General features: G+C 39.7%; 1 protein-coding gene across 1 annotated transcript in view; it reads left to right on the top strand.

The window, feature by feature from the left end:
- tmem178bb (transmembrane protein 178Bb) overlaps positions 1-13,270 on the top strand; it is a 128,043-nt gene that overhangs the window by 58,010 nt on the left and 56,763 nt on the right. Inside the window, exon 2 of the mRNA XM_062443379.1 lies at positions 4,397-4,510. Coding sequence (XP_062299363.1) covers positions 4,397-4,510 — 114 coding nt within the window. The remainder of the gene's footprint in view (positions 1-4,396; positions 4,511-13,270) is intronic.

The following is a 13,270-nucleotide window of genomic DNA, read 5'->3' as shown; positions in this document are numbered from 1 at the left end:
GCTATAAGACTGCAAGAGGACCCTGATCGTTTTTCTGGGTAAAAAGTGTTGCTTGGCAACGCCTATCCAGTTAGTTGTTATTGTTTATGTCACGTTTGTGACTTATTTTAAGAATGCCATATGTGGTGACTATTAGCACACAGTAGCAGCAGACACTGTATGAAACATGTTTACACTTTGTCAAATCCTCAAAAGGCCAAATAATGAGAATAAAGGACACGGTGCACACCTGTGTTCAGTAACAGGGTATTTTAAAGAGTTTTTAAAGAAACAAAATAATCAAATATTTTCCAAAATCAGAAATAATAGATGATTATATCAAACACAGACACACAGAATTGTATTGATTACATGGGTGTCGCTGCCATTATATGAGAGAGGAACAAGTCCCATCCACTGTTAAAAATGATTTGCCACTTTTCCCATGTTGACAATCACTACATCAGTCTATCTACTCAGTGCTGTTTTCAGAGCGATGTGTCACTACTTCATTATTAAATCCATACCGCTTGCTTATGGAGAGAATGCCCCAATCAATGAAATGCCATTTCACGTTTTTACTGCTACCTTACACCCAGGCAGACATACACACACACACACACACACACACACACACACACACACACACACACACACACACACACACACACACACACACACACACACACACACACACACACACACACGAGAACTGCTGACCATACCTTGTAATTGATGCTCATGTTCAGGATGTTAACTTACTTAAAATAAAAAATGGACATTTAACTAAATGTTGGTATTTATCTCCTTTTGCTCACAGCCTTTTTGTTTTAATTACAAAGTTTGTATATGCAGACAAGATTGATTGATGATTAAACTACATGAATGTATTTACAGTTTTTTTCAATTGCTAAAACACAATTTTGCAAACTAGGTTGGTTTTTATCAAAATCATCTTTAGTATGCTTTGTCATAATACTAAAACAGTTCAAATTGTATAGAATTCTTCAGATTGTTGCACAGATATATTTGCAGATACACACACACACACACACACACACACACACACACACACACACACACACACACACACACACACACACACACACACACACACACACACATGCTGGTGAAACATTTATTTTTTTATTTTTCACCAAAGTCAGTGCAACATATGCACAGCAGATATATTTACATTGGAGTGAACAAAAATATTCTCACAAAAAAACCGTAAACTGAAAAAAGAAAATTGCAGAAAAAATGTGCAGAAAAAATATATAGAAAAAAAAGAGGCAAGAAAAATAATTAGGCAGCATCTTGCTGCAGCATCTTCTCCTCTTCCTCTTCCTCTCTCTGCAACGTCTTCCATTGTTGTTGTAAAAAAAAAAAGGTGCTCCTGTGGTCTTTTCATAGTGCTTACTTCCTGATTGAAGTGGTAACAATTAAGCATTGAGGTGTTTGGCTAGGTGGCTCATATATTGGCCAATTAGCTCATGTAGTGTCATTTTGAATGGCAGTGTTTTGAATTAGTAAACATGTGACTTTATGTCAGATTGTTGTGTCTTATGCAGAGAACCGTGTTCAGTGCATTTAAAAAGTGTCATTTTGAAATACAAAATGTGTGTAAAGCAGAAAATGTGTTTAGACTTTTGGAGACTTGAGAAGACGTTTTGCTCTCTGTGTGTCAGTTTAAATAATTGTGCTATGATGTCATTTTAGTGTGTTAGCAATTGGAAAAAACTGTGAGTAGTTCAATTTTGCTCCATCTCAACTACTCAATGGTACAGTATGATGAAATCTGTGCGGCTCCACCTGATGTGACCACAGTGGTTGACAGACAGACAGACACACAGTCCTACTGACCAACCTACTGCTCAACAGGGCTACAGACTTAAAGTGCAATTATCTAGGATTACAGAAACTAATATGTAAGCTCCCATCTGTTAATATGCATGTACTGTACATACATATATGTATGTATGTATTATTATTTGTAGTAGTAGTAATAGTAGTAGTAATTTAGGATTTTTTTTGTTTGGTGTACCAGCTCATCCACCATCATCTGGTCTCATCAGAAACATCTTGTCTCGCTGTGTGAGCGATGGGGGGCTGCAGGTAAAGGATAGTCATGAATGGGTAATCACCATTGTCAGCAGTTGTGGTCTCATGGGCTTCCATGTGTATGCCAGGGTGTGTGGGTGTGTGTGCATGGCTACAGGACGGGGGGGGGGGGGGGACGGGGTGGGGGTTATCCTGGTTGTCTCTGTTTGTGCAGTTCAAATCTCCCAGGGCTCCAATAATGTAATTTCAGTACGCCATGCACCTTGCCAGAGATAATTAGAGCGGACATGCAGTGACAGTGTCAAAAAGAAGCAGCTCTTTCTCCACCAGCCACAAAATTACAGTCTCGGTATGAACATACAGAATTACAGACTCCATTTTCATACTGAATTCACAGTGGCACAGGGATGCTTCTGTCCCATGCAGAGACACCACACACAAGTCAGTTAAGAGAGAACTACAGCACTAAAGATGAAGATGAGGGAGCCTTTAAATAAAAAATTATATTACCATCATCAGATGGTTGACTTGGCTCAAATGATGCCCTGAGCAAGAGGAGTGATTTAAAAAAAAAAATTAGTTTATTAGTTTGTGTTATTTAAGGGACTAAGGAAAACCAACCACTACAGCCGAAGTGTTGGACCTGGTCTGGTCCACTCAGTCTATTTCACTTTCAATACTAAGCTTAGACCCCGCCCTGTCAGGCAGCTTAGACCCCGCCCTGTCAGGCAGATTAGACCCCGCCCTGTCAGGCAGTTTAGACTCCGCCCTGTCAGGCAGCTTAGACCCCGCCCTGTCAGGCAGTTTAGACCCCGCCCTGTCAGGCAGCTTAGACCCCGCCCTGTCAGGCAGTTTAGACTCCGCCCTGTCAGGCACTTTAGACCCCGCCCTGTCAGGCAGCTTAGACCCCGGCCTGTCAGGCAGTTTAGACCCCGCCTTGTCAGGTAGCTTAGACCCCGCCCTGTCAGGCAGCTTAGACCCCGGCCTGTCAGGCAGTTTAGACCCCGCCTTGTCAGGTAGCTTAGACCCCGCCCTGTCAGGCAGCTTAGACCCCGCCCTGTCAGGCAGCTTAGACCCCGCCTTGTCAGGCAGCTTAGACCCCGGCCTGTCAGGCAGTTTAGACCCCGCCTTGTCAGGTAGCTTAGACCCCGCCCTGTCAGGCAGCTTAGACCCCGCCCTGTCAGGCAGCTTAGACCCCGCCTTGTCAGGCAGCTTAGACCCCGGCCTGTCAGGCAGTTTAGACCCCGCCTTGTCAGGTAGCTTAGACCCCGCCCTGTCAGGCAGCTTAGACCCCGGCCTGTCAGGCAGTTTAGACGCCGCCTTGTCAGGCAGCTTAGACCCCGCCTTGTCAGGTAGCTTAGACCCCGCCCTTTCAGGCAGCTTAGACCCCGCCCTGTCAGGCAGCTTAGACCCCGCCCTGTCAGGCAGCTTAGACCCCGCCCTGTCAGGCAGCCCAAGACACCAATAGAAATAAAACCTCTGTTTTTCTATTTTCTGATAATTTTCCATTTTTCTATCCAACATTCCACAAATAGTAAGTTAGAAAAATGACTCCAAAATGCTAATCATACATTCTCTGACAAATGAGAAATACTATTTTAGATAATTGAATACAATTTTCTAGTTTTCTTTTTTTTAATATGAAAAATAGAAGGGATAAGCGTTACATGGACCCTACCTCCTTTCTTTACTTCTGTAAGAGAATAGTCATTATCACATGGGGATATGAGGTATTGTGTCAGAAAAGTGTAAACATTGTTTGTTCTTAGTGTTTGACCAAACAACCAATGCTGCCTTTAGACTCTTTCTTTAAATATATTAAACATCTTCCACAGTTGTGGTTCAGTAGTTCTACAGCTCAGCTTGTCTCCAGTAATTCAGACATTTCTGACTGTCAGATTGACTCAGGTCTACATTGTCAGTGAAACATTTCATCTAAGAATCCCACACACATCACCAGGCCAGGGGACATTTATAATTATACACTAAATGACTCCCTTGACTGATTAGTTAATAGCTTTTGAAGAACACATCATTTCTCTGACAGCTATTGTATCACAGTTTTAGGTAGTAAAAATGTATGTTGAAAGTGTTCCTTCAATGTTAATACAATAGGATCTCATACAACAGCAGATTGCTATTGTTTTAGGAGAGAAAAGTGATTTGCCCGTGTCTGGGTATTTAATTAATAACTGCAGACATCGCTGATTCAGTCCACTGTGGAACAATGTTATCTTGACGTCCCATTCAGTCCTACTCAGTGTGTCATCAGTGTGGATCTTATGTAATGACCCATGAGTCAATATTATTCCTGTATTTTTTTTCTCTTCTAAATCCTTTCTTTTTTTCACTGCAGGTTCCATTGCAAGGTGCTCCTACATCAAGTATCATTACTCCTCGGCTACAATACCCAAAAACCTCTCCTACAACATCACCAAGACAATAAGGCAGGATGAGTGGCACTCCCTCCGTAAGTCTGCTACTCTCTCTTTTACCCATCTTGGAAATCATTTCATTCCATGTGTAAATGCTTTAGGCAGAATAGATTTCATTAGCTTCTCTGAAAAGAGGACATTGAAACATGTCTATTACATTACTGTAATAAACATGTTTTAAAGAAAAAAGAGATACATAGAAATACAGCACATTAGCCATAGCTTTATCCAGTCTTCTGTTTTATTGTTATTGTAGTGATATTCAAGAAAGTTTTATTCTGATTAAACATTTACTATCTTCACTTAGATTTTCTCTGATTTGTTTGTTGTTTTTTAGATAGACAGATCTGCTCTTCTTAAGCAGGTTCAGTGTGTTGTAAGAGTGTAAGAGTGTAAGAGTGTAAGAGTGTGTGTTCTTGTTGCGAGACTCAAACTAGCAACATTTCCATTATATCACAATCAAATGAACCACTAGGCCATACCGCCACCACAGCGGAACATTTACAGTTATTTTAATGAACCCTCTTACCCTTACCCCTTTATAGCCTCTTCATCAGGTCAAATTTAACATTCTGTCAGCACTTCGGTCATTGACAGGATATCTTTAAGGTACAGCTCTACATTTTGGAAAATGTTGCTTCATTCTTATTAGCTTTCTTTCTAAGGGTGAGATGGGAAGCTGGATATTAATTTAATGTCTGTGAGTTTAGTACAGAGCTGGAGTCAGGACATGATTAACCTAGCTTGGCATAAATACATAAAAAAATACATCAATCAACACCTCTAAACTGCACTGATTAAAATGTTGTATCTCTTTTATTTAAAATGCATACAAAAATGTTCAAATTAAAAGAGTTGCAGTATAGAGTGAAACTATTTTCCTTGATGAACAACATAGGCACAGATACAAAAACCAAAACCTGTGCTCACCTGTGATGCTACACAGAAAAAAATCCTGTTTGTCAAGAAATATTTATTGTAGTTCTAAAACTGTTACATTTCTATTAAAGCAAACAAGATATATTGTGTTAATAAGTAAGCATTACAGGTGCTGTTTTGTGTATTTTTTAGCTTTGGACAGAGCCAGAAAAGCCGTTTTCCCTCTTATGCTAAGCTAGGCTAACTAAGTCCTGACTCCAGCTCTGTACTTAATACACAGAGAGGAGAATGATCTTAATCTACTAATCTCACTCTCAGAATGAAAGCAAATAGGCTTATTTCCAAAAGTGTTGATCTATCCCTTCCATCAAGTTTTTTTATTTTTTTTATTTTGCTACATCCTTTGACTGTGGGCGGCTGTGGCTCAGGAGGTAGAGCGGTCATCCTCCAATTGGAAGATTGGCGGTTCGATTCCTGGCTCCTCCAGATCACATGTTGATGTGTGGGCAAGACACTTAACCCCTAATTGCTCCCGTTGCTGTGTATGAATGTGTGTAAATGGTTAACTCCCACCTGATGTGCAGGTTGGCACCCTGCGTGGTAGCTGCCTGCCATCAGTGTGTGAATGAGTTGTAGTGTAAAGCGCTTTGAGTGGTCGAAAAGACTAGAAAGGTGCTATATAAGTACAGTCCGTTATACCCTCGTGATTTTAATGACACCATAGCGTTTCCTCCGGTACCTCCATAGATAAAACCTACCATTTTAGTCACTCTACTGCTCAGACTTTAAGAATGTTGTTTACTTCTGACCAATGCTCTCATATGTGGAGGTAATGAACATCCAGTTTGAGTCACACTCATAGTTTTATTTGTCCAGTAAGTCCCATGCTGGAAAAAAATACACTGTGCAGCTGGATGGCTTCCTCTGCACAAGACAGTTTGCCTGATAGATTATATCAGTATGGGTACGAGTGCTGTCAGTGGACTCTAGGGGGAGTCTATCTACTTTTAGGATACCTGCCAGTCATGAGCTGTTCCTCTGGGCATGTTGTATATCTCCGGTGGCCTGGCCACTGAGCCGAGTGGAAACAAACTCTGACCTCAAACTGTCACTGTCTCAGTTTGACTAGTCCTTGGCTGTCAGGTGACAGGCTTGGGAAAAGCTTCTCTCTGCTCCAAATCGCAGAGGACTGCTCTGCTGTCTGTTTTCTTCTGTCTTTTTACCAACATGCAGCTCTGTCCCACAAAGCAGAGTAGGAAAACGTTTCTATTTGGAGGCTATTCTAAAGCATATCCAGGACAGGTGATGGTATTACGTATGAATTAATATCTCAATTTGGACCTTTTTTTTTTTTTTACCCTAAATCATCTAATTGTGTGTTTGTTATTTAATGAAATGACTACCTTCAGTGGTCATCAATCAAAACACCTCTCACCTCTGCTCTCCAGGGAGACAAACCACAGACACAGAAGGAGGCACGATAGCCCTAAAATGTTTGATGAATGAAGTGTGGTGTTCTGGAGAGGAGCTGTGTTTTAATTGTGATCAAAACAGAAGATTCAACAAAAGAAGAACTGTGATACTGCAACAACATGTACAACATGCTGCATGGATTGTTGTATATGGTGTTGGATTACTATGACATGCCTGAGACTTAAGCACATTATGCTTCTTCTTAGAGCATCATAAACTGAATTAATTATTATAAAAAGGATATATGTTAGTGTTTTTAATAGTAACTTGTTTATAAAGTCACATATAACTGAGAATGGAAAGTTTATGAGACATACAATATGTTTAAGCCCGCTTCAGTTATTTGAAGTCATGAACTGCCTGGTTCCACTTATTATAACATCAATTTTGTATGTTTGATTTTCACTGTGCAGAATTCTATATGTACAGAGTTTGTTTTCACATCCATCTGCTGAACGTTTCTCTGTACTCATTAAACATCTGAGTTCAAGGGTTGGGCCCACAAGCATGATTGGAAGCTAATGTGGTCCAGTATGCAACCTACAGTACGCAAGTGTTATATAGAAACTTAAAGCCTCCCGTGTACATACACTGAGAATAAACTTTACAATGAAGAAGGAGACAACTTGTGTCCAGCAGATAACGTTTGGATATTCACAGTCTCAATTTTCATTGAGGGAGAAGGAGGAGATGCTATATTAAAACATTGAATGAGGTAAACTGATTTTTCTTGTTGTGGAAAAACTGTATTAAACACATATTTATATTCCAAGCAGAGCATTCTTTATATGTTACTACATGTCTAGAGGGGATCTTTACTCTAGAGGATAGATCATCAGGATATAGAATAGAATAGAATGCAACTTTATTATTAAGTATAAAATATAAGTGCATATCAGTTCCTGTGTGCGTATTGTGTATTGATCACTTAAGTGTTTAAAATATGAATTGCACTTGGGATAAAAGACTCAAACTGGTCAGATGGCCGTACCAGGCTGGGACATGAGAGGTTAGAACACTCTCTACAAGACTCTTGTACACAACTCCATATAACCGTACATACAGTATGTCCCACACATCATAACTATTTAACACCTAGCCAGGTGTTAGGGTCAGTGTTTTGGTTATAGGACTTTATATAGCAGCATGTCCTGTTAATTATGCTAATTATTCATTGCAACTAAATATTTTATATAGTTTTTCCTTATGGCCATGATTGGGCGGCATACTTTCCTTCTCATGTTTTTCATACTAATGTGAAACAGACATGTTGCATGGCTGGTGTTAAGGCTTTCTTTCTGCAGTCAGAAGCACACTGTTTTTACCCGGTCTGTATTTGGTAGATCTGACAGTTTAGGGCATTACATTCAGCATATGCATCTCTAGTAAAATGTACAGTTCCTACCAGAAGATCATAGACCCTAAGTAGTCCCCCATGAATAGGCCTTTTAGTTCCAGCCAAGGACAAAAGACATCACATTTATTGGTCTAAATAAGAGAGCTGCTGCTGTGTATGTAAATGCTGTAAAAATGTTTGGCTCAGTTACTGCCATTTTCTAGTATGGTTTTGGTTCATATGCATAGGAGTAGGAAGGATGTGTTTCATCTTCACTATCTTGGTTATCTCATGAAAACACATAGCTCATATTTATGGCAGGAAGGTCACCCTCCTCTAGTCAGACATGTTTAATGTCCTTATTACCGAGCCTATCCACACACAATCTCAGTGTGAGATAACTCCACTCCTCTAACCGATGGCCTGTCAATCCAATGTGGGTATTAAAACGAAAAATAGAAATAGCAAAAGGATGAATAAACCGAGGCCTCTCCAATGAGCATCTGCACTCACTACTAAATCAATAACAGGCCAAGAAGTGCCAGATTAAATCACAGCTCTGAATGACCCAATAATAAGACATTACACGTAGGCCTTGAACTGGGGGGTCTTCAGGGACCGTGAGCCTCTAATGAGTTCAGGGTCTAACTGCAGATTGACTGACCATGGATCACATCTACCACAGACAGACTGTGTAATCAGCTGGATAAAGCTAACACTGTATAATACAACCATTCCAAGCTTAAATCTCAAAGAATTTGAGAAACATGTTGCGAGTTACGTTATAAAGAACGATTCAGTGATGAACAAAGCAAGAGCAGAAAAAATATATTTGAAAAAACATAATTAATAAATTTACAGTAAGTAATATTAATTTTGCAGTCCAATTATAGTAATGGCTCAAGTAGTTCAATTTATTCCAAATTGATCATGAAAAAACGGTGCAAATACCCTGTAGTTTTCCTTTTCCTTCCATTTTATCTTGCATGTTCAGGGAGCTGACGTGTGTGTGAATTTAGTGAAATATTCCAGCATATTTGACATCAACCAGCAGCGATGGCAGGAGCCAGACTCATAACTATTATTTTCTGCCTAAATTGTAACAGTGTTTTTCTTCAGGTGACAATATAACCATTTAGAGTGTTTGTGTATGTGGTTGAAGAAAATTTAGTGCAAAGTTTTCAGAGATGTTAGGGCCTGCTAGTGGGGAAAGTTGGGCACATCTGTGATCATACTGCGGAGAAGGGTGTGATCTCAACAGCCCTATAATAATTTACCACTGGCATTAATCTCTCTGTAGAGTTTTAAACAGAAGATACAGTCCCTTCTAGAGAAACACTTTAAGAAAAAATGAGTCTCACAGTTGAGATGGAATGTTTTTTTGCTGACACATTGGTTTGTCTGAAGGTAAAGTTAAGCCCCATGTTTTTTTCTTACTGTCACTGCGGTTGAAAGCTCAGGAAAAGTTACTCTGTTGAGATTATTTTGTCAAATAACAGGTGTGAGAAATGTAAATCTCTGAGCACAGCTGAGCCGCTAATGTTGGTAAGAAATCTTCTGTCCCAGTTGCAAATTCAGTGTACTGCGTCATCCCATCCTCCAGATTCAACACGTCAAGTTTAAGAATGCAAATTTGAGCATGTAGTACTTTTTTTGGGAAAAAAATAATGTTCTTAGTTCGTATCAATAGACTTGGGGTTCTGTACCACAGACAGAGTTAGGAATATGGAAAAGACTGAAGCCCAATTTACACTTGTCATTTCAAGTCAATCAGTTAATTAATCAATCAATCTTTATTTATATAGCACCAAATCACAACAAAAGTCATCTCAAGGCACTTTACACAGAGAGCAGGTCTAGACTATACTCTTTAATTTAATTTAAAGAGACCCAACATTCACACATGAGCAAGCAACTTGGTGACAGTGACAAGAAAAAACTCCCTTTTAACAGGAAGAAACCTCAGACAGAACCAGGCTCTAAGGGCGTACTCACACTAGGCAATCGTACCGTGCCCAAGCACTATTGCCCCCTAAAGTCTGGATTATTTGGCTAGTGTGAGTGCAAGTGTACCGTGCTTGAGTACGGTACACTTCCCTGGTACGGTACGCTTGGAAGAGGTGTGCTTAGGCACGGTACACTTGGTCACGCATGCGTTCTAGGGATTCATATTTTTCCCGAAAAATAAGACATTTTAAATGCCGGGAAAAGAATGCAATTTCACAGGCAACACTCAATGCAACGTGGAGACATCATGTATGCATGGGTTCCTAATCCGACCATTTTTTGTGTATTATTGTATCATTATTAAGGCAAAATAACTCAATTTATGTCCATCAACATTATAATGAAAAGGCTATAGGCTTAATATTAGTTTGCATCCAGCGTGCTGCGTGGACTTCATTACATCTGCTGCACCGCTGCTACCACAATTATGAAATGCTAAGTTTATTATCTGTGACTGTGACCTTCATCAAAGTAATATTTTACAAATCTGCATTATATAAACTAACGAAATTCATTAAAGTCATTTGGTGACTTCTAAGTCAATAAACTAAGTCTTACTTTTACTGGAGTAAAGAGTTGAATCAGGACGTCTGCTTTTACTAGAGTCTTTTTTACACTAGTATCTAGTACTGCATACTACACAGGCATGACTCAGAAGAACAAGCTTGCACTTTTTAATCATAGTGCGTTTTGTTAATTGATCGGCTGTGTTGTGTTTTACCGGCACACAGCACGCCAACACACACCTGTGCATGTTTTATGAGAGTAAACTGTCTATATGTTTTTACACAATGTGTGGGAGGTAACCGTGCCTGAGTACACTTGGGTTTGAGGTAATGTGAGTGCAGGCCAGCGGGGGACAGGGGAGAGGGGGACATCCGTGCTTCAGCACGGTACTGAACAACTGAACCCAAGTGTGAGTGCACCCTAAGTGGGCATAGCTAACCACTAAGCAAAACTAGCTGTGAAGCTAACTAAAGAGCTAAAAAAGCAAGCAGATGTTAAATTAGCGATAGGTTGCTTAAATAAAGAGAAAACAAGGAGTGCTTTAAACAGAACTAGCATATGCTTAAATGCACAATGGATAATCCACAGAAATGAAGAATTTAACATAATAATAATATAATAATAATATAAAGTTAACTGAGTAGAGAGCAGCAGAAACGCTAACAACAGTTTTAAACTGGAAATGACAGAATACCGATACTACTATCTGATTTGACTTTCTCTTGTTATACTTAGCCACACAGTATGTGTCTCTGTCACCACATGACAAATCTGATTAAGAATCTCTTGGTTTTCCAGAGCTACACATCTCTACTCCAGTCCACAGGTTGGTCGCAATGCACCTTAAGCTGTTTGGTAACTGACAAATAAACATGGCAGAAGAAGAACACAAGCACCTAGATCAGGGGTCGTCAACCTATTACACACATGCCATAGGTTACAAGAAAGAATGTTGTCTAATACTTGCTTCTTTCAGCTGTCTCAGACAAACTAATCTCAGTTTATTTCACCAAAAGACAGAGTTGTGTACACTCCCTGCTGCCAAAATGTTGTGTGTCAAACTTCAAGTATAAAACGTCATTTTGAAACAAGGCACAAGGAAAACATGAGATAAGATAAAGATATGGCTGATTAAGCTGTATCAATCAGGAGGGCAGTGACCCAGTACAGGAAGAAAAGTATTGTGGATAAGTACCAAGTTATAGAGGGCAGCTATAAAGTCACAGTATTCTGCTAAACACGGGAAGCCATTCTCAGATGGAGTGTATATAAAGAAAGCTTTCCTCAGTAGTTCACATTTCATATCTGATGGGTTACCCAAACAGACTGTCAACCAACAGGATCAAAGAAATGCCCGCTTTCTGACAGAACTGTAAAGAGATGCTTTGCCAAGTGGCTGAAAACGTAAGGCACAAGCAAACGAGAGAATGGATGTAAATGATGTTACCACATATTGCAACAAAGGAGAGATATGTTGGTTGTTGTTTAAAGCTCATGCATGGTACTACCCATTAGGATGATGTGTCAAAAGCATTGGCCATTTATTTTAAGGAGAGAGAGGCTGATATTAAGAGAAAACTTTGGGCTAACTTACGTAGAAATGCTCTCTGATCTGAATGACAAATCACATCTATTATCTTATCTTATCTATGATTATGACCTTCCGTACTGTAGCCTTGGTTGCTAAGATTGTTACTAAGGTTTTTCCCTTTTTTTCCATGTGTCGTTTGTGTTGTCCACTCTAACATTCCAGAACATAATCCAGCTCATATGTACAGACGTGTTTGATCAGTTTCTATGTTGAGTAATGAGTGAGAAAAAAAGTGAAATCTTGCTACTGTTTAAATAGCATGGAACAGAGTGGGCTTGAGGAGCTAGAACGGCCTACTTCAGACAGAGGCTGAACCCGAGGAGATGAAGATGAAAATAAGGAATGAGGAAATAAGGATAAATAAGGATTTTCAACTGTAATATATGCAAACATATTCCAGTAGAGCTCTAGAATATAAATATAGACCTAGACATGTAGAGAATATGCATTGTCTTGTCAGTGATCAATAATGAATGACCTTTCATTTTAGTGCAACTTCAGTGTAACTTGTATCATAGGTACAGACCCTGTAGAGTCTATCATATATACTGACATAGTTACACTTGGGATGAGTAAAGATTATGTACGTGTCTTGAAAAGATGACCTTTTCAACATCTGGCACATTACATGAGTGTTAAAGCAAACGCTGGCCTTACTCTGTAGGTCATTCTAACATTTCTCTGTGCAACCAGCTCCTGGAAGTGGAAGACCACCCACAACTTTTAAGGATGAGTAACCCCACTTCAACTCAGCCCTTTTAGGCTGTTTGGTCAGAAGACAGAGTTTTTAATAGTTTGCTGTTCAACTTCAGTGATGTCCTGGACCAAATCCACCCACACTGCCTTGGGCCTTGTATGGATTAAGTAAGAATGACAACCTAGTCTTGACTTTCATGTAGTGTGTGAAATTGAGCTTGGGCAGGCCTGACAATTTCTCCCACTCCCATTATATAGATTTGAGGGAACCGTAGGGTGACATTGACACCGCTTCAAAGACTCAGA

This window comes from Scomber scombrus, chromosome 22 (assembly GCF_963691925.1).
Source record: "Scomber scombrus chromosome 22, fScoSco1.1, whole genome shotgun sequence".
NCBI lineage: Eukaryota > Metazoa > Chordata > Actinopteri > Scombriformes > Scombridae > Scomber > Scomber scombrus.
Note: the sequence above shows the minus strand (reverse complement) of the source record. Positions and strands in the feature narration are given on the sequence as shown.